Raw genomic sequence first — 24,878 nt, 5'->3', positions numbered from 1 at the left:
GCACGGGGCGCGCCCCCGGAAGCGGAAATCCCTTGAGGCGGTGGCTCCGTGAGGGGCGTAGGGGTTACGGCGGAGAGGCGAGGCGGGCTAGGGCAGGCTCTACTGCCCCTTCTTTTGCCCCTCGCCTCCGCCATGCACCCTGTTTTCCAGAGCAGCCGGCGCGATTTCACCTTCGGGCCGTGGAAGCTGAGCGCTGCCCGGACGCACATCATGAAGTCGGCGCAGGCCGAGAGGTGCGGCGGGCCTGGGTCTGGCGGCGGTGGGGTGAACACGGGACACAACGGCGGTACCTCTGAGGCTTGCTGCCCCTCCCCGGGAGCCTCCGCCGGGCGGGGACCTCCCCCCCCGGGCAGTGGGGGGGTGCGGGGCGCCTTGGGCAAGAAATAAATAACGTCTCCTGGGTGGGACACACACACACGCGCTCTTTATTGCAGTAGGCCGGGGTGGGGGGGTTGCCCTCTCTTTGCGAGGGCAAGCTTGATTCTTTGGCATGAGAAACGAGTGATTTGGGTTACAGGTGTTTTCTGGGATTTCGTTTTTAATGATTGCTAACTGTTTTGGAGATCTGGGTCTCTGTGAACTAAGCCTGCTAATTAGAAGCCAGTTTTTCTTAACTACTTTTTAATGGTGGTTAAGGTTCTTTTAAGTATGTTCCACAGACTGTCAAAAGCTATTTCATGGTAATAGCCGTTTTAGGACAGTGGATATTTGCTCTCTCCTTGTAGTAGTAATTTCATAGAATTGTTAAGGTTGAAAAGACCTCTAAGATCATCAAGTCCAACCACCAACCCAACGCCCCTATGCGTCCTAAATCATGTCCTGAAGTGCCGTGTCTATATGTTTTTTGAACATCTGCTGTCAAATTGTTGGAGAAAACGCTCCTGTGCCAGCATCAAGTACTTAAATCAGATTTGCTCATGTGGAACTGAGGAGTTCCGCTGTGTAGTGCCATGGCTGACCTTAGTGGCAGTTGAATTGGACAGATACTTCTTGGTTTCAGTTCCTGGAATACATACATGATGGAAGTCTTGTTAAATGTGCCTTCATTCATGGCGCTTTTAACTTTTCTGAGGGTGATTTTTCAATAAAGTCCCATGTGTTCAAATATTACACTTTTTTTATTAAACTATGTATACGTTAAATTTTTTAATGTAACTGCATTATATGCTTTAAAAAAAAAACACCTGGATATCTGCCTTAAAACAGATAAAAACTATGTTCCTTACTTCATCTTTACCCTATGTTCAATGCCTAAAATAATCTTCCCCAACTGCTTCTCACTAATGCTCCTTTAGTTACAAATAGGAAAACTTGAATCCTGTGGTTTAGTAATTTTTCTGTAATGACGATTCAAGATCCACCTAAGCTGTACCTGTGTCCCACAGGGGAAGAAGGGCTATTTTCAGAATATCCCATTTCTATGGCCTGTTTGTGAGGACTTATTTTGTAGGATGCTACCTCTTAAAAATTAATATCTTTATTCTTAAGTTCACGAGGATGTTAACTCTCTTCATTACCAGTAAACAAGAGAGAGACTTGAATGGCCAGTCTAGAAGCCAAATTGCCTGTTTTACTCATCTTCTGATTTATTCAGTTTCCTTAACTTGTAGCTATTTTAAAACAGTCACCTCACTCTGTAATTTTCAGAAATTACCGGTATCTGTTTACATATTTTTGAGGGACAGAGAGTTTTTCAGAACATGTTGAAAGAGGCCAAAAATTAAAGATGCAAGAACCACAATGCAAGCTTGAAAGAACACAGAGTATTTTGCAGGGTAGGGAATAGAAGTCCAAAGTTAGCCTTTACTTGTAGGTCTTGGCACCTAGCACGAGATCCACAAAACAATTCCTCCACTTCAAATGTGAAGAGTCAAGAATTATCCAGTTGCGGTGCTTTTAGCCAGCTTCCTTTTAAAATTTATTTCTCTTGGCATTTTGCCTTTTTTATTGCTTGGGGAACATCATTAGTATCTGCAGGATTTGTATTTCTGGCAAATATATATCACAAAAATCCCTTGGCAACCTTTGTGCAAAGGTGAAAGATTAAATGTGCCATAGCCAAGAACTCCTTTCTGCACTGAATGGGTCTTTGCAGGTCAAGGGGCCTACACTTGATGAAATGGAAAAGTTCATGACGTTATTCTGCCTTCTCTGAGAAGGACATAGGATCTTATTCTCCAGGTCGATAAATTCAGTTTTTGTTCCAGTTTGGTTAGCATAATGTTCTTTTGTATGCAGGGTTACAGAAATAGCCACTTGTTCGGGAATGCCTTATTATCAAAGGGAAAGTTGTGATTAGGACAATTCTGTTTCTCCCCTCCTTATAACTGGTGCATTTCCTAAAGTTTTCTTCTCTCCAGATGTCATGTATTTCTTTTTGGTCTTGATAAGTAAAGCAGGTAGTGGTAGGGAGGAAAAGCAGCATATGAAGCCTTTTGGCAAATAAGGTCAGTGTGTATATAAAGCGGTGGTGTGTGTGTTTATATATAGTGTGTGTATATACGTACATATAAGTAGAAAGACTGATGTAAAACAAAATGTGAAATAGGATCGTTTGAGATTTTCTGCAGAGATCGTGCTTGTTTGGTTCCTGCAGTACTTTGTTCAGTTGGGTCTGTGGCTGTGCCTATGGCTCTCATGCCTATGGCTACAAATACCAGTATGTATTCTTTACCAGCTTGGGAAAGCAGTAGGGCACAGTTGTGTCTCCTGCACTTTTCATATACTCTGCCAGGGTTGTTTTCAGCCCCTTTTTGTAGGTATCTAAATTGGGAGGTATGGACCACTGTGAAGTGAATTTAAACTTGCTGACAATGAGCGCTCTTACCTAAAACTTCTTTTTGGGCTCCTGCTGAAGTAGTTTGTGGATAATCCAGGGATTTGCCACAACAGGTTGAAAGTTGCTACTTCATGCTTGTCAGATATTTTTTTTGATTCTTCATGTACAAGACTTTTGTACGAGCCTGATGGAGAAAGAAAACTTTAGGAATACTTTTGTAGTGGAAAAGTCACTTCAGATCAATGACTCTGCAATTCATGTCAAGTGATTAAACTGGGAAAACAACAAAGTTTTGCAGAACATATTGACAATGTGTCTTCTAAATTACCGTGGTCTAAAGAACACTTATTCCATAACAAGGATTGCTTTCACTGAGCTATAGCTGACTGATTTCTCTTCACGGGACTTCTGTTCTTCTGTGCAGATTGGCTGATGAATTACACATGCCTTCCCTGCCAGAGATGATGTTTGGGGACAATATCCTAAGAATACAGCACGATCGTGGTTTTGGAATTGAGTTCAATGCAACAGATGCTTTAAAATGTGTCAATAATTGTCAAGGTATGATCAAAGTGGCTTGTGCAGAGGAGTGGCAAGAGAGCAGGTACAGTATTTTATCACCAGTGGGCAAGTACTGGTGTGTTATGTGAAACTGTATCATAAAGTAGTTAAAAGAACAGACTGAACTTGTGAAGACCATGCTGCATTTGGTTATGCTGTAGATACAGTGTGTGCTCACAGAAGTCACATAGTGTTTCTTTGCCATGATCATCCTATGGGTTAAATTCAGCCAACTATATTTTTCAGTTGCACCTTGGCTGTTAAAATAAATTAGAAGTTTAACATGGCTTAATGCTCTTTCTGTTTATTCAAACTCGTAGGGCCTCAAGCGTTACAAGATTGTATTGTGTGCTGTTTCAAAGTGCAAAATGCTGTACGTGTTCAAAACCTTAGCCTTAGGAATATAGCAGAACAATCACTGTGCATGAGAACTAATTGTACTGCTTAGTATTTACCAAATTAGTTGCAGAGCACCTGGAAATAAAGCATAGACAGAAATCGAAGATGTCATGAAAGCTAAGGCATATAGCAGTGTTTGAGATTGCTGTGTGTCATCAGCAGATTGCTTTCTGTCTACTTAAGAAAAAATGATCTTGAAATACAAAATTTTCAGCAGCATTGAACAAAAAAAATCTTTATTTTGACTCAGCACTGAGGTAGCATTAGCACAGGAGTTCTGGTAACAGTTTTCTAATTGATTAGGGTAACATTGTGAAAGGAGCAATACTGTATGATCAAGTCTGACATCGTCATTGCAGCATGGACAATGCAGCTGTTTTTCTTCTTTGAAGGGTGTGGGAATCATAATACGTAATCTTATGTGAGGATGTAATTTTTTTAAGAATTGCTACAAAGCGTGCTGTTTTCTCTTCCACTTCTTGAGGAGTGAGACTGAGCACACTAAGGAAGTTGTCAAGCCGTATGATTGGACGTACACAACAGACTACAAAGGAACATTGCTGGGTGATGCTGCCACATTAAAGGTAACCGTTTTTCCTTGTTAAATGCTGACTGCATATTGTTTCTGTCAAACACAAACACTTTTTTTTTTTTAAAAAGCTGTCATTTACCTTTCAATAGGTTTCTGTAAAATCTTTCATGCTTCATAGTTTATGACTTCAAAGTATAGTTTGGGTTTTTCATGACTCAGCATGTTGTCCTGATCAAATTGTGGCTTGTTTTAATAATTGTGGGTTTGGGTTGTTTGGTTTTTTTTAAGGATTTTAGTATTATATAAAATGGTGCCATTGTGTTCCTTAGTGAGGACTTAGTCAGAGAGTAAAGCACATGGGAATCTTCAGCACTTGCTGGATAACCCTCTGAAGCCCTGGGCTCCTCACACACAACAGAACTATTAGCTGTGTAATTCTCTAGTACCTTTACTCTCTGTCCCTTGCCCATTTGTCTAAGCAGATATGTAGATCTGGCTGCTTTCAATGGCTTTATGTTTGTCTGCAACGGTAATGCCTCATATTTAAACTCACAGGCCCTCCCTTGTCTTTATTTACTTTAAAATAAGGCTGAAGTTCCCAGCTTCTCTTTACTGCATATGGATTGCTTGCTGCTAAGCAGATAATCTATATTAACTCACTAGTTATAGATCACTTGAGTTCTGGAATTAAAAGCGCAGCATAGAAATAAACGATGTCTTGTTGGCCCATAGTCTTTAGGCAGTAGAAGTGTCTGAGTGTATATGGAGATCATGAGGTGGAAAACATGTAGGTACTTCTTTTTCCATGGAAAAGCTTTATTGGAATCCTGTTTGGGGTTTGTAGTGGCCTAGAGATACTAAATGTGTGGAATCTTTTTTTATAACCCAGAACTTCTCATTTGTGTGTTAAACACGAGACATCTCCAAATGTTTTGAAATATAGAAAGCGAGCAAAATTGGTTGCAGCTGAAGCCCTGCTGAGCCTGTACCCAGAAGGAAGTTTATTCAGTATTTTCCACTCTTGGTTTTTTGCTTTGATTAATGTTTCTTCTTCAAAACTTTTGGTTTTAATTTTAACTTTTTTCTTTTAGAAATTTGGGATGTTTTAAGCTTAGTGCCCTAAAAGCTTTTTCCTTTCTAAAAACAGCAGTCATAGGATTTAAAAGATCAGGACAAACTTCATGTAGCTTCGCAACAAATTAATGTGCTAACTGTTCTTAATCTTTTTCGTTAGGTTGTTCCTACAACAGAACACATAAATACAGAGAAATTGAAAGCCAGGGAACAAATTATATTTTTTGAAGAAGTACTTCTGTTTGAAGATGAACTTCATGATCATGGCGTATCGAGTTTGAGTGTAAAAATAGTGAGTACTAAGAGGTGTATATCAGACGCTTAGTGACTCAGTTGGCTAACGTATGCAAAATGCAGTCACTTCTTGCATGTTGTTCCTTCTGGGATTTAAAGTTTAAAATGCAAAGTTCTTTATCTTCCCCCTTACAAATATAATCTTACTGGAAACTATGTTGTCTTGAAATCTTTCTGTCAGTTGCTTCAGGGAACAATCTTTTCCCTGTTTCTGCATCCTGCCTAAGAATCTTTTGAGATGCTGCTACAGGGCCCTGCTGTCCGATGATAGCTGTAGCATATCAACAGCCCAAATTTTTACTTAACTACTGAAAGCCCCTCATACTATCTTTTGTTGTGAATATCTGAGGTAGATAAGTGCATACTTAAAGTAAAACTTTGTAATATGCCAAATGGAACATCTTTCTTTTTGCAGAGAGTTATGCCTTCCAGCTTTTTTGTACTGTTGAGGTTTTTCTTGCGAGTTGATGGTGTACTTATCAGGATGAATGATACAAGGCTTCATCATGAGGTAAATCCTTATTCACCATCATGAATATGTTACAGGTGCTCTCTTGCTATGTTAGTTTCAGAGAAGACATGCTGATCTTCCTGTAATTTAATATCGATGTTTGGGGGCATAGAGGTTACATGAACTGAACTTTCAAGTGTATTTTGTTATTGTGGTGGTGTGGAAGTGGCAACCAAGTGCTGGAAGCCGTGGGGCTAGGTATTGTATGAGCAGAGTAGGTTACCCCTCATGTGAAGTAGTCATTTAAATACATTTGACAGTTGCAGATTAGAGAGGAAGCACAAGAGGAAACACAGGCAACAGTAAATGGTGTGGTATTGTTCTTATCCTCATCTCCAAGTGAATGTTTTTTGGCTTGTCTAATACATGACTGCAAGTTTTAACTTGCAAATAACTGTCCATATTGCATTGAGTTTTAGTATCTCATAAATAATACAGAACGAAACAGTTGTGGTTTGCTTATTCCGTCTAGCTGCATTTGCAGTGATGTAGGAGTGCTAGCTGAGTAAAGATTAACAAGCATGTTCAGTCAGAGAATTGTTTTTTTTGTGCATAGAAAGGTGATTTTTGGGAAAGAGAACATTGCTAAACATCTTTGTCTTCATGAATTTGAATGAACGTTTCTGCTCCCAGGTGAAAATCTGTGGTCAGCCAAATTCTAATGCTTACTAAATTCAGTGTATTTAAAAATGCTCATTTTGCACTGATACTAGATGATAATTTTGTAATTAATTTTTGCCTTTTTTTTCCATTAGGCTGACAAGGCCTACATGTTGCGAGAATATACATCCAGAGAAAGCAAAATATCAAGTTTAAAGGTATTGCATTTTTTTTAAACATGGGGTTTTTTTTTTTTCTGTCTGCTTTTTAAAATTGTTTTATGGTCAGCATAGAAAATACTGTGACAGTAAGTCATTCTTTGTTAGATTTGGCATAGATATGGAGGGAAAACCTTTCTGCTTATGCAACATTTATTTTGGTGATTTCAGAGCATTTGTAAGTACTCAGACAACATGATGAGATATGGGATTGGGTTACTTTTCTACTTCTGAGTGAACAAGATTTTTTTATTATTTTATTTTTTCATAGAACTGTTCAGCCACAAAATGAGGTAGTCTGTGTCCCATAATGCTGAATTTCAGGGCTGGTTGTATGCTTGCAAGTAGTATTAGGGGTTAAGATCTGTTTGGTAATAGATTAATTCTTTTTTTTTTTTTGTCAAATAAGTTTAATAGCCCACCTTAAAACTTTGGTAATGGCTCAGAATAATTTGTGACACATTTGGAGTTGCAGCTGTTGGTTTTTATTCTTGACCCAACACCTGATCTTGGGTATCCTTGTTACTTTCCTTCTCTCTTGTTTTTCCTTCACTTGTAAAAAGTGGCTAATGTGTTACTAACCTTCTGAGGGAATATTTTTGCAAAATGCTTTTCTTTGAGGAAAGGGGCACTATCATTTCTTAACAACATGTGATCCTTATAATGAGGACTAAACCCAGACATGAGCTTTTTGATAGTTGAATGGGTTTTGAAATACAAATCAGTGGTTTAGGTTTTACTTCACCTTATGTTTAAAAGTTACCATCTACACTGTTAAATAATTCTTACTGCCTGTTGTTATAGAGAGGAAATGCATATGGCTTTTCAGTTCCCTAGATCAGCTTGCATCTGTAAAGCAAAAAAGATTCCTGCTTCACTTAGGTTTGAAAAAATCGAAACAGCACTATGATTCCTTTTGCATTAGGGGTAGTCAAAATACAGGTTGTATTTGAATAGCTCTGGATACACTTTTTGGAGAATGGTGTTAGAAAGTTTGAAGGTGGTTTGCTCAGTATAGTTTTTTGTGTTTAATCAAATGTCTTGTATGTGGTGAAGTTAAATTGTCTACAGGAATCTCCAGATAAAGATATTGATTAACTTAATGAAACCACCTAATTTCTTCAAATATTAAATTAAAATCCAATGAGTTTCAGTATTTCATATAAATGACTGTGGTGGACTTCATAAAACTAAGAATTTGAGGTATATCAATTATAGCTAGATAGCTAGATCTGAGCAACTCCAGTGGATATATTGCAACAGCTAGAAGACATTAAGCATGGGATCCTTCTGGCCATCCTAGCGTCATCTAGAACTAAAACCTCAAAAAGGCTCTTTGTTACAATCAAATGATGTGTGTATATATATATTTTAAACATTGTTCATTAATATCTCTGACTTTCTTGAGCTCTTCTAAGCTGCTGCTTAAAAACATTAAATACCCTAGCGTATTGATCCACGCAAAGAGTAAAAGACACTATATTTGAGGTTCTAAGGTAAATACCTGATTTTAGGTATTTAAGTCAGGTAAATTATAGAATAATTGTCTGTAAAAGTTTGGTTTTGGAATACCTTCCTTCCCCCTGCCTTTCATTCACTTGTTTCATTGAAAATTTTTGCTTCATAGCACGTTCCACCTTCCCTGTTCACGGAACCTAACGAGATCTCTCAGTATCTACCCATAAAGGAGACAATCTGTGAAAAACTAGAATTCCCAGAGAAGCTGGAGCCTAAACCAGAAGCATCACTGGAAACCATGTGTATTAAGTCTAAATAAATGTGACTTTATATGGACTTGAAGTAGACTGGAGATAATGTGATCATGTAACCATTGCCATGGGGGGCGGTTTCACTACTAGTGGAATAAAGAATTTGGCTAATTTTTCTGTAGCCCTGAGAGAAAACATTTCAAGCACGTTTTGCTAATGGTGTGTTTTTGTTTGTTTTGTTTTGTTTTTTAACCTGTATCTGGAGTTAATGATAGATTCGTGGTGAGTTATAGTTTTCAGCAGCATTGGATTAAGACTGTCATGGTTAAGAATCTGGGTTCTGTTTAGTTGCCTGTTTAGTTGTCTGGACCTTCCACCACAAACACTTCTATGAAGATTTTGTTATTGCTGCTTCAGATACTAAGAGACTACTGGAGTCATTAAGTTGGCATGACTTTATTTTTATTAAGAAATAATACACAGTAAAAAAAAAATTCCTCTGCATTTATCTTCAGCTGTCAGTTCTAAACTACGCATTTTGCTTGGCTTCCCCTACTGTGAGCTGATAATCAACTAAGTTACTTTCTGGGGTCTCTGATCCAGACTGTAATTTAAGAATATTCATTTCATCTGAGGATAGGTTTAAGGAGGGAAAAAAACCTGCATTTGTTTGACACTATATAAAGGTAAAATTACCTTATTTGTGAGGCATTATCTCCAGAGCAGGAGAAAAGCTGGAGGTTAAGAGAGACACACATTGGCAAATCTCTTCACAAACAGTAGTTTAATCTCATGTCAGCCAGGTTTCTCTAGGCAGTTCTGGAGAGTATTGCTTGGGGTCTGTATGCTGCTACAGTCATGTACTATATTGGAAATGCATTGTCCTGTATTGACCTTCCCTGGGCATACCAGGTGGTGCCTGCGTACGATGATTATACTGCCCTGAAAGTCAAATTGCTAAATTGCAGAGTGAGTTAAGGCTGGGGAAGAGAGGGGTGTTTAGTCTCTAATCCCTAAAGGAATGCCGGTATTTGCAGTTTGAGAAAGAAGATCCTACATAGCCTTAAAAGGATGCTAACATGTATTCCAGATACATAATTTCATTTTATTTTTAAAATTCTTTAAGTTCTGATATTAATAGAAGTGTGATCACATGTATAATCATGGTTTTAACTCAACACTTTGTAGATTAAACTTCTAAAATATTTGTCTTGCTTTTGGAAATCCTAAATTATGTTAAGGGTTTGGCCTAAGAATGGGGGAGCTAAACAGACTTGTCCAGGTTTACCGCTCACACTCAGCGTTAAGCACAAGAAGCCTTGCGGTTTAAGGTGTTGGCAGACAAGAATGTGTACACATTCTGATGTCTTGGAGTTTTTGTTTAAAAATCTTCATATTCTACACTGCATAGCTTAATAGAAACAACCCACCTCAAAACCTGGTATATAACCAGGTCGTTTGAGAAATGTTTTTCACTTAGGGAAGACCCTGAGGTTTTTAGAAGAGAAGTCTACTGCCATCTAAGTGACTGTTTTCTTAACAAAAACAAACACCACACTTTTTTCACTTTTATTTGAGGCAGCCTGGTCTAATGAATTGATTGTAAGGTTGAAAGGCAGGAACTAACTGGTTTTTCCTGTGTCACTGATTTACTCTAACCACATGGAAGTCACTTCTTTGGGGCTCAGTTCCCTGTATGTAAAAATGAGAGATAATACACACCTATCTCACTGAGGGTCTGTGAGGATTATTTTGTAAAAAGGTATTGATGAGAGTATTTTTTTCCCCAAATACACCTTCAGCCTTATCTTTGGAATCCTTTGCACAGGATTACTGGAAAAAAAAAAAAGAAAAACCTTATGATCTGTAGGATAAAATGAGTGAAGAGAACTGGATTGAAACAGTCTCTGAAAGAAATTATTATCAGCCAGACATGATCTGGGTGAGTGAATTTATGGCCACTTTGAATTAGAGGTGAGGTTCCCTGTTAGATGCCTAAATTCTGTTGGCTTTTTTCATCTTCCTGCACTTGTTCCCTAAAGACTTTAGTGTCGGGGTGAAGAAGGGACTGCAAATGAACATAGCATGGAAGTGATCAAAAATAATTTGGTAATAGAGGATTATTTAGGTCCACTGCAGTGATAGAGGGATACGGGAAGAGAGTGAAAAGGAAGGGATCAACAAATAGAGGGTGAAGAGAGATTTTGCTGGTAGAAGTAAATCATGGCACTTCTTTTACTCTAAGGATGTATTTTACATGCCTTAAAGGCTTATAAAAACACACTTTAAAGCTGGTAGTGACCAAGAGGAGAGCTGATATAGTGCTAGCATGAAGGAAACTATAACTGCATTCACTCATTAAGATTGTGATTTGGGTTTGGTGGGTGATGCTAACATTAAGCTCCATTGGGCTAAAGCATTGAGTGGGTGGGAACCCACAGAATCGACACCTAGCGTTGGAAAGGGTGCTCTGCATGTTTATCTTATATGGTGTATTCTCTTGCCCATACCATACATACTAATCTGTGACCTGTTGATAGAGTTGTCTTGAATAGACTTGAAACCTGACTATATAGATATGTGATGTCTATTTTGGCTGCTGTGCATTTAAGTGGAACACACACGTTGGAGAAATCACAAGAACACATTTAGGAAGTTACAGTTACTAGAGAGTAAAATTCTGAGCACTGTCTGACTCTTATACCGCACAGATTATCAAGACGCAGCAGTATAAACTGGTGTATCACAATCTCTCCAGCACAAATTTTCCACACAAAAGTACCACCTTGGATATGTAATTTTAGGGGGAGGCTGTGGGGTGATTCTCCAGCTGTTTTGTGGCAAGTTTAACATGTGGCCACTTATATTCTTTCTTGTATGTCGCTAAATAAAAATGTACCAAACGTTTTATAGTTCTGTTTTCATCTGAGCAGAATGAACTGAAATGACAGCTTGCGATGCTGAATTTTGTATCCTAGTAAGATGTCGCGTCCATGTGCCTTTGCATGTCATCAGACCACTCTGGCTAGTTATGAAAATACGGTGAGACGTTTTCAGAATGGGGGAAGAACCACAGTAGCAGGAGCAAAATGAAATCTAGATTAATATTTCTGTAAGCTTCACTATTGGCAAGTAACAGATTCAAAAGGGCTGGGAGAAAATAGAACGCAGCTGGAGAAGTAAAACTGGCAGAGGGCATGGGCTTTATTTTTTGAAGTCTGGAAAATAGCAGGACAGTTTAGATGCCAGCTATCATATCATATGCTTGGAAGAGTAAGAAGTGCCCAGCTCCTAGGGAAGGTGTGGGTGTTTGCTGTCTCTTAAATAAACCCCAACATAAACCAGCCCTATAACTTACTATGAAGATAACCTCTGCCCTAGGAACCTGGGAATCGGCTCTAGCCTGACCTTTCTTAAACTCTTGCTGGTGTGGAAGGTGTGCAGTAGGGGAGCTGGTGCACCTGCCCCAGGACAGCTGTCACCGAGCCCTGGAGCGTCCCGGCGGGGCCATCTCCACGACCTTCCTCCCCTCAGCGTCTCTCACCGCCTCAGGCGATGGTGGAGCCCGGTGCCGCCTCTAGCCCGCCCCGCCGCCCCAGGGGGACTCACCGGCACTTCCCCGCTCCTAAATTCCTGGAGGCGGCTGGCTTCTTACTGCCGGATGCCGTCCCGCCTCCCCGCCCGGCGGCCTACATCCCCCGGCAGCCTCCGCGCCGTCGCTGCCGGCCGCCAGCTACCTGCCGAGGGCAGGTAGCCCGCCGCGGCGCGGTGCATGCCGGAGCGGGTAGTCCCTGAGGAGGGGAAGGGCGGTCCGGCAGCCCCTGGGGCAGAGCCGCCAGCGCGCGGGTTGAGGCGGGCGGCCATGGACAAGCTCAAGCGGGTGTTGAGCGGTCGCGACGCGGAGGATCCAAGCGGCCTGGAGCAGGTAACGCTCCGCTCCCCGCGCGCACCCGCCTCCCCTCCGGGGTTGGGGGAGGGGGGGCGTGTTGCTGGGGAAGGGGGACCCGGGGCCGCCCCTCAGCGTCGCCCCTCAGCGCCGCCCCTCGGCGCGGGTGAGCCGGCGGCGGGACCGGCCTGCGCCGCCTCAGCCCCTCGTTGGGCCTCCGGTTCCCCGGGGCGGAGCCGGCCGGGGGCTGCCGGGGACGGCGGTTCCTCTGGAGCAGGTCTCTGGCTCGTACTTAAACCGTCGCCGTGCTTTACGCCGCGAGCAGCCGCTGCCGGGGGCGTCGCCGCCTGCGAAAGGGGCCCCGGATTCTCTCTTTTGTGGGAGAGGATGAGTCGGTCTCCCGGGCGAGCCCGGGCCGGCCGGGCACGGGAAGTCTGCCTGCAGAGGGCCCAGAAATAAAGCGGGGGGACGGCAACGCGCCCCTGCACTTGCTCGGCTTGGGTGTGGGCGGGGGGGTGGGGGGGGAACAACCCCCTCAACCAACCCACCCCCTGCCTCTTTGTTTGGGGAGTTGGTGTAATAGCAAAAGTGGGAAAGTTGCCGGGGCCGGCGGGGGTGGGCGGTCCCGCGCGGGTAGGCCGCTCCCCCGCGGGGCTGTCCCTCAGCAGCACCTGCGCTCCCCGCGGGAGAGCGAAGGGGATGCTGGAAAACGGCTCCGATGGGGCTAGGACACAGTTTGGCATCTCGGAGGAAACTGACACAGTTCCTATGTGGCAAGATCTACCAGTCAATAACTTGCACTCTTATTTTTCTCCTCGTTTCTAGGTTATCGATGCGACTTCATTAGGTTGGGGCAGCAGGGTGAAAGGCTTCATTGCTTGTTTTGTGATAGGATGCCTCTGCTCGCTCTTGGTAAGGACTTTTTGCCAGTTCACAGAATCACAGAATGGTAGGGGTTGGAAGGGACCTCTGGATATCATCTCATCCAACCCCTCTGCTTGAGCAGGGGACACAGGACTGCTAATCCTGATGTTTAAGTTTCAGAAGCCCCAGTAATTACAGCCTTGCTCTATGGTGTCGCTTGATTTTTCTGAGTTTCTGGGAAGACATTTGACTCGCTTCCAGTTGGATGCAGTGCGCTAACTCTTAATAATGCCAATAAATGCAATTTTACTCTTGTGTGTGTGTGTGATTCTGCAGTTCATGTTTAAATTTTCCTAAGATGACTTCTGTTATCACATTTCTTGGATATATTTATTCTGCAATTTAAAAACAATACTAATTTTTCCCCCCTTCCCCCTCTCTCTAAATGTTCCTTTTTAGGGTAGTTGTCTGCTATGGGTACCAAGGAAAGGGCTGGTGCTCTTTGCAGTGTTTTATACGCTGGGGAATATTGCATCTATTGGGAGGTAACAATCTTTATGTATTAGTTCATAATAAAGATGAGACACTAAAGCAGAACAATAGGTGAAGGTACATAAGTGGTAGAAACTGTTGTATTTGTGTGGGATTTGCTTACATAGATCATTCTCTTGTCGCTGAATTTGAAGGAACAGCGTTTCCTTAGTAGTGCCCTGAAACAGTAAAGAAAACTTTTGTTTATTGTTATTAGTAATGCATTCAAGGTAAAGGTTACTCATCAGTAAAGAAGAATCAAACTCGTGCTTTGAGATTTTTTTATTTTGTTGGTTTTTCCCTCCTGAAGATAAAAATAATTCTTTGCCATTTTGCATTTGTTAATGACCTGCATGTTTTGGTGAATATATTATATCTGGGGAAGCCTGTCTGTCAGGGTAGGCCTGTTTGCTAAGCCTTCATGGCTATTGAGGTTCCTGAAGCATAGCCCCATTGACTTTGTGACAGACACAACCCTCAGTGATTGAGAAAACTTAACAATATGTTAGAAAGCACAAGAAATGGAATTGGAAATAACATAGTAATGAGGCAAAATAATATAGTATATGAGGCAGAAATACCACCTTAGACAAAACCTTCACCTTGTATAATTCATGCAGTATCAGTCACCAGGGGTCTAAATGAGGGCTGCAGATCTGGTAAGGTTTTGAAGAATGGATCCAGGCCTGAAAAAGGCCTTTTACGTAGAGAAATTGAGCTGGATTACTTGGCAATCCATGCAGAGCCTCTGTGGCTGGTATTTTTGAAAAGTAGGTTAAAAAAAGCACCTGTCAAGAATGATCTAATTGAAGCTGACCTTGACCTATGCTTCTAGCTTGATAGTTCTGCTCTGCTTATGTTAATTGTAACTGAACATGTATGAATAAAATTATATAATAAATACCTTGCACAAAGAAAAGCAGGAATGGATTTTGTCACATTGTATAGCCTGTTTCCTTTGTTAGGCAGCACTGATTACCATAAGAGTATAGTGTACTGATGCCCCATATGACAGCAGACAATTTAACAAAATAACCCCCCTTGATGAGGAAAGGTACTTAGTTTCACTTCTGTTTTGTTTTTCACAGCACTCTCTTTCTTATGGGACCAGTGAAGCAATTAAAAAGGATGTTTGAGCCTACACGTTTGATTGCTACTACTGTTATGCTAGTAAGTATCAAAGGAATCAGTTTTAACTCATGCTAACGTGTAAACATTTTTCGTTGTAAAGTCCTTTGATATACATTGATCTAACTACATCTCAAGACAGTCTCAAGATATGTCTGTCAGTGAGTTTTTTTTGTTTTGTTGGGTTTTTTGTTTGTTTGTTTGGTTTCTTTGTTTGGGTTTTTTTTTCCCCCTTAAAATATTGAGCATCTCCTATAGTGGGAAAGGTATGTGTAGCACTAGAAAGCCACCTTCCTATTATGCAGCGGGGTTGTTATGCTAAATGAACATTAAGGGTCTGTGGCCAGCATGTGTGAACCGTGCACATGATTTTTTTTTAGGGTGCTTGAGGTCACACAACATAGTATTTTCATGTTGCTTGAAAGATGAAAGGTGGGAAACTATTTTTTAAAAAGTTGTGCTATGGAAGCTGTTAGACATTCTATTTTGCGTGATTTTGTCTTTTTATATTCTATCTGATCTGCTTTAAAGAGCTGTGTAGGTATTTCCACCTTGCTAAAAATGTTATTTCCTGACAAAGCAACTGGGGAATCTCTCTCTATGGCTTGGTCATCTTGCATTAAAAATACAGAAATCATCCCAGTTGGCTGATAGCTTCAGGTTTTGAAACTCATATGACACAGTGAAACTGCAACATTCAACTGAATCAGCCCTTGGAATTATTTTTGTCTTCAAAAGATGGGAATTGTGGCCAACCATCTACTGGGGGTATGTGTGTGAAAATTACCGCTAAGTTTCAGGCTTTCTTGTTTAAAGTGCACGTGCATTTTTGTCTATTAAAATTCCACACTTTCACTTGGAGAGTCTAAAATCTGGAAGGTGGTTTAACTTGCATGGAACTGTCCTCCCCTTTTCAGTGTGAATGTCTTCAGAGCATTTGCTTGGCATCAGCGCTTCCTATTTTGTCTTTAAACATCCAGAGTGGCTGCAGGCAACTGATAGAGCTTGAGAAATTGACTGTGCATGCACGCAGATCAGCAGCAGGCAAGAAGTCTACTGCATGGAGTGTTTGTTTTGTATGCATAGAGGATGCCTGAAGTCAGGAGGATGCCTTGAACGTTGTTCACTGGAATAAAGCCAGTTATGAGATGTATGATGTAGTATTTAGACCAATATGCAAATCTTAAAACTAATGGTTAAACTACATTTAATGTCAGTAATCATGGTTGAGGTGAAGTGTATGATTCCTTTCGCAGTGCATGTGTTACTGTCTTGAATACGCAGTACTAAATCTTTTTTTTTTAACTCAAGCCGAAAAATGCACGTCATAATCTCTAGTAGCACAATGGTACATGTATATCAAAAGGCTGTTAGGCGTTGATGAAGAAAGATGAATTATCAGCATCTGTCATAGATAAATGAGCTGTCCTCTCTTAAATTGAAAATTAAAACTTGCATTAAAAGGAGGTTTCTGTTAAAACTGAGGGTTAAACAGAAAACAATCCAAAACAGCCCACTACCCCCCAAGATTTTAACTGTAGTGAAGAGAGTGCAACTCTGAAAAATGTGCTAGTTTGAATGGCTGTGCTGGACTTCATGTTAACCAGGAGAGCTACTAAACAACAGCTGAAAGTTCTTGAAAGTGTATTGTGGTTTTAGGTGGTAAGAATTAAGTAGTGACGTAACTTCAACCCCATGGTAACCTTGAGAATCAACAGGAAATGTACAGAAGCAGTAAGACTAGAGTTGAAACTGAAAAGTCTTAACTTAAGCAAAACAGTGAAGTATGGTATATTCCTGTAACGCCAAGAAGTGTGTGGGATGAAGTAGGAACCTGCTGATATTGCAAAAAAGCTGTAGAAACCTCTTCCACTTGTTCATTTGCAACCATAAAATTATTTTCTGGAGATATCAGGCTGATAGTTTCTCATTTCTTCAATTCAGAAGTGTAATAGCAAAAGCATAATAAATAAGGGGCACTCTTATGCAGGGTTGGCTAAAACTATGAAATGATGTAATCTGTTTTTGCTCTGTGAAGGAACCCATTACAGTGTTACAGTATCTATAAAAACTGGAGTTGTTTCTATGTTTAATAGAAATTGTTTGTTTTCTCCTAGTTGTGTCTTGTACTAACACTGTGTTCTGCTTTCTGGGTGAGTACTTGAGTCCTATATGTGTATATAACTGGAGTATATTTTAAAAATAAGGCACTTACATTGTTGACTCATTGTGTACTATATTGCCCCTTGCCCCTTCTCTCTTCCTCCAGTGGCGTAAGGAAGGACTTGCACTCCTTTTCTGCATCTTACAGTTTTTTGCCTTGGCATGGTAAGTGTTTTCTTCCCCACACACTCCATTTTCTATGGCACCTGACATCAGTAGCTGAATTCTGAGTGGATTTTGACCTTGCATGAGTTAGAGGGATGGGGAATTTTTACCTCACTATTCCCCTAGGTGCAAGACAATGCATCAGTGAGGAGCAGGCTTGTTCCTGCTTCTTGGTCTCTCACACCATTTCAGAGGCTTTGGAGATGGAGCTCAGGGCTCCATTTCTCAGGGAGGTTCCTTTGAATGTGTTTAATTTCTTTGAGCTTGAAGTAAAACTGCATTTTTCCTTTCCCTTTTAAATCAATTTGCTGCTTATTGTCTGGGATTCCTCTTTTACGCTCTCCCGACCTTGTCTTGTTAAAAGACCCAGATATGCCAATCAAATTAAGTGTGAGCATTCTTTAAGTTAACATATGTTCCATGTAATGTCACAGAAGTAGTACAGAAATGGATACGAACATCTAGCCAGCCCTGAAGACTAATCTTACCTGCCAGTAGGTGTTGAAGCATAAAGAATATCGGGTGCAGGAGAACTGTGTTTAAAATGCTTCTACAATATGCCCCCTGATTTGCCATAGTGTTTCATAACCTGGCTGGGCTAAGATGGCTTGCAAGGATACTCGTTCCTCTTGCTCACATACCCAAAGCTTCATTTTGCGTGTGTGTCTTGCAGTTACCTGTTTAGAGCATCAGAGGGGTGGTTGTTCTTGTTTGTGACTAATAAAGTTTGACAGGAAGAATAACTTCAAAAATCTTTCTTCTTAGGTACAGCATTTCCTTCATTCCATTTGCAAGGTAAGCTTCACTACTCCTTTACTCTTTGTCATCTTGAGGTTTAATGATACAGAAGATAGTTTATAGAAGCATTGTAATGTGTGGCTTTACAAGTTTTTTCCATGCTGGTGTTTTAGGGGGAGGAAGTACACATAGTTAAACCTGAAAATGAAACCAAGCATCTTATCTAGTGGGAGAACACAAATGTAACAAAATCAGAGGGCTTCCTATAAAAATATGTAGGTGTGCTGACCACAGGCTAAACTTAAGGCTTGCCTTTGGAATGCCTAAATGTTGGTCTAAAATGCTACAAAGTGTATTCTTCTGCGTGCCTTTTTTTTCCTGTTCTCCCCTATGAGCACTATTCTGTGTTTGAGCACAGAGTTCTCTATCCTGCTCCATCAGCCCCACCCTTCCTCAGCGCACCACCTCAACACAAGCATCATTTCCATTGCAGCTGGGGAGGCGGATGGTGAGCCGACCCGCTTGTCTCTAATGCATCATGTAGTCATGTAACTTATGTAAGTGCAGTTAATACACGGTCAGCTGATCTTTAAAGTCCCCGGTGTCAGTGTGATAGCAGCATGGAATGAGTGTTGTCAAGCAGCATAACTGAGGTGACTGGTTTGTTTGTTTTGTTTTTTTTTCCCTTTCTCCTGCCTTTAGGGATGCTGTGAAGAAATGTGTCTCAGTCTGTCTGACCTAACAGGAACACTGGATGCTTCACAAAAGTTTTATGAAGTGTAGTAGAATTATGTTAAGATCACTGTGTATGTATTTTCCTATTTTTGTCTTAAACATGTGCCTTTCAGCCTGGTGTTAGAAGCTCCTTGTGTTAAATCCAGTGTATGCAATTGCTCGGTTTTTGTAAGGATTGGTGTCTGTAGGGCAGGGTGCTCGTGATCAAATGAAGTTTGATCTGGCAGAAGAACTGGGCAGACATCCAGAATTTGTTATGATAATTCTTATGTAAAATCATGTATTTGTTTGGTTTTGCAAAAGTAACAAAGTGGTACATGAAGGCTGTAAAATGGACACCTTGACTCTGATGGGACTATGCCAGTCTACAGGATTTCTATTTCAAGAAAAAAATGAGTCGCCAACTGATTTCTTACTGGCAACTTGCTTTTTGTAAATAGCCTTATGTCACTTTAATCTTTGCACTGTTTGCCTTGGATAATTGAGTATTGGTATTGTCTCTTCTTGCCTCTCTTGCAAAATTTTAGGTTTTGAGACTTCTAAAAGATTTCATTCTAAATGAAAAGACTGTTTTGGAGTAACTATGAAATGTTTGCATCTTTAATGAAGTATTTAATTTTCAGTTTAGACTGATGGCGTTTCCTTAGAATACCTGAAAGGGACATCTTCGTCTGTAAAAACTTGTTCCCGTAGGAAAAGCACTTGCAAAATAAGGTTAATAGAATTTTTCAGCTGCCATGAACCTGAGTTCTTTGCCTTGCCTACAGCTAATGGCGATACATACAAGGTAGGAAACTGAACTTTTTCACATGAAGCAAGGTGCTTCTCTTTTCCCCCAGCTGTAGGACAGGAGCAGTGTGAAGCTGAGGGCATGATAGGTAAGCAAAGAGAGAATTTATGTATGTCCCTTCTCAAAGGACAAACTGATGATAAGGTGGAAGTGGGCTGTTGTTTAAGCAGTCTGGGCCAGGGAGAAGAATTTTTTCTTCTGAACTTGTAAATAAGTTGAAAATCCAACATTTTTTTCTTTTTTTTTTGTAAGTTGGATCAGTTTTGTTTCTTCTAAAGCTGTTGCACACACTAGTAAACTACTGCTTTGAGGAGAAAGTATAATTTTCTATTGCCTGTCTTAGCAAAGAAAGCATGTAACAATCTAGCTGCCAGCTCCAAACAAATGCTGAACAGTCAGTATCCAAATTCCAAGGCCACTCTACATTCTCTTTATCTTCTGAGCTTTGTATAATCATTTACTCCCAAACCAGTGGTCAGTTGTTTAATATCTGAGCTCAGATTCCCACTTCTGCTGTGTGAGATACTGTTTAACTGCTTTTACCTTCCCTCTTACCAAACTGTCTTGCTGGAGTCAGTGTCTGTGAAGATGATTATCCAGTGGACTTTAGTATGAACTGGATCCTCTCTTCCTCCATCTACCAAGAGTTTAGTCATTTAACAGTATTGGGTTTGCATGGCAAGTGTATCCCTGACTTGTACCACAAAGATTTTAATGTAGGAAAAACCTAGACCTACTTGGCAATAAAGTATAAGCCCACAGTGAAGCCAAATAATTCTATGGCTTCCAGAAAGTTACTAGAAACTGAGTTAATTCAAAATCTTAAACCTACGTGGCCTTCTGATAATTTATAAAGCATAGTATCATCCTGCTGTTAGGAGCCTCTAAAAAAAAATACTCCCTTTTGAGGATGGTATGGAAGAGAAATTTTAACAGGCTTTCTGTGGATTCCAGCTGACTAGAGTTACTGTTACAAAGGCTTTTGAATGGAAAATGCCATCTTGAAAATATGGCACTGATGATGAGATGAATCAGTTATACAGGAGGATTTTCAAGTGCTATGTCCAGATGCTTTTTTCCCCCTTAGGATTTGGAAGTTAGTGTTGAAATAACTAGGTTGACTATTACTTTTCTTGGAAGGAAGAATTAGTTAAATGCCCAAGAGAGACTGGGAATTAAATAATACTCATATTTCTTTTCCCTGACTGATCTAAGACGAGTATCTAAACTGGTGTGTATCTTTTTTTATCAGGGAGTAGGTTCAAAACCTAATTTACATCTGTCAAAGGACCCGTATTAGTCTTTTACTGGGACTTTGATAATGTTTACAGAATTCGTTTGTATAAGGGCAATTGAGATGCAACCCTAATGCCTTTTACATTCCAATATTTGTAGTTTTAACATCTCTGGGTGTTCCTGGAAAACGCTGCAGGTATAGCATGTGTTACTTCTCCTTCCCTTCTCCAGGAAAGTTAGGTTAACTTGGATCATCATTCCAGGCTCATCAGCAGTCAACAATGGAATTTGACTTGTGGGGTTCTTTTTTTGAGTCCTTCAGACTAGGAGAAGTAAAAGCCTTTTGCTTATTCCTTGACTAGCTTGTGCAGGGTTGTGGTACCCTGACTCTCTAGCAGTACCTCTAGAAGAACACTAGAATTGGGTATGCTGAATATTAGTTTTTCAACTTGCATACTAGCTAACTGGAACCTTTTATTTGACTGTTGTGAGCACAACCACTTAGAATTAGGAAATTTAGGAACCTACCAGTAGATAGTGGATAAATTTAAATGGATTTCTGCCCCCCCCCCCTTAAAGCTGTAGTTCCAGCTCCACAGCCTTTTATTCAGTATGAGAAAAGAACAAATCTTCATTTGACTGCATAGCACATGAGGATACGCAATCGTGCTTTTAAAGGAAGGGCACCCAAGGGGAGATAGCAAAGACGTAAGGATCATCAGAGTGCCACTGGGGTTATGTTGCCCTGACTGATCTAAGACGAGTATCTAAACTGGTGTGTATCTTTTGTTATCAGGGAGTAGGTTCAAAACCTAATTTACATCTGTCAAAGGACCTGTGTTAGTCTTTTACTGGGACTTTGATAATGTTTACAGAATTCGTTTGTATAAGGGCAATTGAGATGCAACCCTAATGCCTAATGTTTCTGTGAAGGTCAGACAGTAGGAGAGACTCAGCATATTCTTGCCAATGTGTGAAACATACTCAGGGTTTGTCACTTCATCTACAAGCAGTTTTGATTTAAAATAACTCTTCTCTATCAGAACAAAACTCTTTAGATTCTTACTCACTTAGAAGTAATTGTGTTTAGGCTGTTGCCAAGTTTAGCAGCAAAAGATTTTTCCACTTTGTTAAAATACTTCATTTTATATGATTTTACATAATCAGGTTGTAAACTAGTATATGAATGTTCCCCCTCGACCAATTTCCATCTGAATTAGATTATACTGTTACACCTTCCCCGCCCCCCCCCCCCCCCCCCCCGTCATTAAAACTACTGTGTGTTAAGTTTTTATATCATCAGCTTTGGTTATCTGCTTGGCAGGAAGCATGGTGGGCATATCTGAAGCCCTTTCTAGTTTTCTATCTTAATGTCTTTCAAGGCAGGAACATTTGTTATGTGTGCTCTACTGCAAATAGAGATGTTTGGTTTCTAATCATAAAGCTCCTTGCTTCCCAAGGTCCTTGCTCAGCTGCCTACAGCACTTAAATCAAGGCTGACTTTCCTGAAGAAACTTGTATGATATTGGATGCCCGTCTCGGTAGGATTTAGTGTTCTGCCAGAAAGTGCTCTTTGCCCAGCCTCACTCTTGTTTGTGCCTATCCACTTTTTTACTTTTTGCAGTACAGATAACATCACCTTAACCAAGCAGCCTTAGCATACAGTTCTAGCATGAAATGTGCATATCTGGGATCAGCTGACTTTCCAGATATAGTAGAAATGGGGAGGGTGGTAGTCATCTGTTCCCGAAGTACTGATATTCCACACATTAAAATGTGTGTGGGGGGTTTCATTACTTCAGAGTTTTGCTCTGTTTCAGGTGATGAAGACTGTTGTGAATACTGGTACTATCTGAGATTGTTCTACAGTGGTGGTATGAACAATTTAATCTTGTTTAGTATTTACAGTAATGAGATTGTTCATGAGCTGTTACAAAAACCAAGGAAGAAATTTCTGCACCAAGTTGAAATTCTTTTAAGAAATCATGTTTTAAAACAAAGTGTGTTAGGCTTTATGTGTGAATACTTACTATACACCTGGGGGAGGGCAGAGACTCTGCTATGGGGTGGCTTCCAGCTAGGTGCAGGATGGCAGGCTTGAATCGATCATAACTTGTGAGTAGATTGCAGCTGGCCTACAATGCTTATGTACAGTCTGAAACTCACGTTCCGGGAAGTGCCTTGTGGAGCGGTGTGGGCACTTGAAGCTCTTCTGCTGTGTCCTATGAGACTGAAAGAGCCTCTGTTGAGTTTGAGAATGGTTCTTGCTTAGTTTTGATAATCATGATAATGAAAGTAAGATCACTATTGCTACTGTAGACTCTCAAAACTGAGGAGGAGGATAACGCTTAAACACACATTTGTCTTAAATACTGATGGTTACAACCATAGCAAATACTGACCATATAGGACAGAAAGCACAGAAATGGTATTTTTTCTTAAAACCACATACCTCACTGTAATGGGACAACACTAAATTTTTTTTAACAGCTGTGGAATTGTTTTGTAAAATTAAAAACCAAACCCAGAAATTCTCAACAAGGTTTTATACTGTTACTGATCCTGTTTGCTGTTGTGCTTTTCCTATGTATTTACACTGTTTGAATTCTACTTTGATAAACATCTTTTTTTCCTAACTTACAACTTTCTCTGTAACTAAGTGAAATCTTTACTTACAAGTACTGGTTTTTTTTCCTTCAATAAAGTTGTCATTGCATTAAATGAATTGTCCTTATGGTCAATACGGAGTTTTTAATTATGCTGATTCTCCAGATGATGGTGGAATTGTTTTGGGGAAAAAAGTGATTGTCTCATCCTCACTTCCTTTGCTGTGTATACAACATGTACTGCTGACAGGAGTTCCTGTGTCTCCACTGCTGTGCAGCTGCTTCACCCAGCATATGTCTAGCACAAGCAAATTCTCATTGGCATAGCTGCATGCACCTAGTCATGTGGTTGGCACAACTAGAATTGTTAAGGTAGGGATGATATTTTTATTGCTTCTTACTTATTTACCTCAGGAGTCAACCTAGATGTTCCAGCAAACTATTGGCTTAGTCCATGCTACAGAGCAAATAATTCCTGATGCTACTCTGCCTGCAAAGACTAGAGTTAAGAAACAACATGCCTCTTGTTCTTCACGGAATAAATACACTCTGAATACTGAGGTACACTGGAAGTAAAAAGCCAATGACTTATGAATGTGTGTTTAAAACTAGAGTTAGAGGCAATGATTAACTTTTTTGTAGTTTGTTTTTAAACTTCCAGAAAGCATGTGCATTTAAGTTTGTGCCTAATATGCATCCAAACACTTGCTGTGGTTTTAATATTCCTTGGCAATGTACAGGGCTCTGCACTGGGCTGTTCAGAGTGCGCTAAACTTTCTTCTGATTGACAGGGCAAACCAAAGCAGTTGCATTACTTTTGCAAAGGTGGTGGCGAGACTTGTGTGCTGTGGGAGACTGTTAGGTTTTCAGTTACTTTTTTTCGACTGTTCTTCTAAGCAAGCTCTGTCTCAAAGCTGACTAAACTGAAACTTGTCCTACAGGAAACTCCGAAGTTTTGTCTGAAACAGGAGCAGCAGCTTGTCTTCCTGTAATATAGAAACCTAGGCTGCTGTATTTTATCATTTTTGAAACTGTGAGAGCTTCCAAGGACTGTCAGGAGAGCCTGATAGATATTTTGTATGAAGACAGCCATGAATCTGAGTCCTAAAAGGGCAGTACATCTTTTCCATATTTAATATTTTAGAGCTATTTTGCTTGCCTAGTTCAACCTCCATAACAACAAAGTTGTTCAACTTTGCCACATTGTTCTCATGCTGAATGATTTTTAAAAAAATAAATAAAATAAAGGCTTCAGTTGAAGTCTCTAAACAATGAATGACCAGCTGCCCTCTAGGGAAAGTGTATTCTGTAGATTACTTTGCTCCTTAGAAATACTCTGGAAGGGTTTATCAGTTGTGC

At 40.4% G+C, this 24,878-nt stretch overlaps 2 protein-coding genes across 2 annotated transcripts; both read left to right on the top strand.

The window, feature by feature from the left end:
• Window positions 1–17: 17 nt before the first annotated feature.
• TIPRL (TOR signaling pathway regulator) lies at window positions 18–11,585 on the top strand. Its single transcript, XM_064467069.1, has 7 exons — window positions 18–233; window positions 3,204–3,383; window positions 4,224–4,323; window positions 5,506–5,637; window positions 6,055–6,150; window positions 6,906–6,968; window positions 8,596–11,585. Exons 1-7 carry the CDS (start codon window positions 133–135, stop codon window positions 8,743–8,745), a joined length of 822 nt encoding a protein of 273 aa, XP_064323139.1. The 5' UTR covers window positions 18–132; the 3' UTR covers window positions 8,746–11,585.
• Window positions 11,586–12,398: 813 nt separating this feature from the next.
• On the top strand, window positions 12,399–23,634 carry SFT2D2 (SFT2 domain containing 2). Its single transcript, XM_064467078.1, has 8 exons — window positions 12,399–12,602; window positions 13,389–13,475; window positions 13,887–13,972; window positions 15,047–15,128; window positions 17,204–17,239; window positions 17,356–17,414; window positions 18,180–18,209; window positions 18,855–23,634. The coding sequence occupies exons 1-8, from the start codon at window positions 12,450–12,452 to the stop codon at window positions 18,892–18,894; spliced, it is 573 nt and encodes a 190-aa protein (XP_064323148.1). The 5' UTR covers window positions 12,399–12,449; the 3' UTR covers window positions 18,895–23,634.
• The last annotated feature ends 1,244 nt before the right edge of the window (window positions 23,635–24,878 follow it).

Source organism: Phalacrocorax carbo, chromosome 1, assembly GCF_963921805.1.
Source record: "Phalacrocorax carbo chromosome 1, bPhaCar2.1, whole genome shotgun sequence".
Lineage (NCBI taxonomy): Eukaryota > Metazoa > Chordata > Aves > Suliformes > Phalacrocoracidae > Phalacrocorax > Phalacrocorax carbo.
This window is presented reverse-complemented; position numbering and strand designations above follow the sequence as displayed.

Bases quoted from the DNA above. Each gene is read 5' to 3' on its own strand.
- TIPRL (XM_064467069.1), top strand. From the start codon at position 133: ATGCACCCTGTTTTCCAGAGCAGCCGGCGCGATTTCACCTTCGGGCCG. The intron at 4,324-5,505 runs GTAACCGTTTTT...CTTTTTCGTTAG, and splicing joins GTGATGCTGCCACATTAAAG to GTTGTTCCTACAACAGAACA. The intron at 6,151-6,905 runs GTAAATCCTTAT...TTTTTCCATTAG, and splicing joins ATACAAGGCTTCATCATGAG to GCTGACAAGGCCTACATGTT.
- SFT2D2 (XM_064467078.1), top strand. From the start codon at position 12,450: ATGCCGGAGCGGGTAGTCCCTGAGGAGGGGAAGGGCGGTCCGGCAGCC. The intron at 17,415-18,179 runs GTAAGTGTTTTC...CTTTCTTCTTAG, and splicing joins CAGTTTTTTGCCTTGGCATG to GTACAGCATTTCCTTCATTC. The intron at 18,210-18,854 runs GTAAGCTTCACT...TCCTGCCTTTAG, and splicing joins TCCTTCATTCCATTTGCAAG to GGATGCTGTGAAGAAATGTG.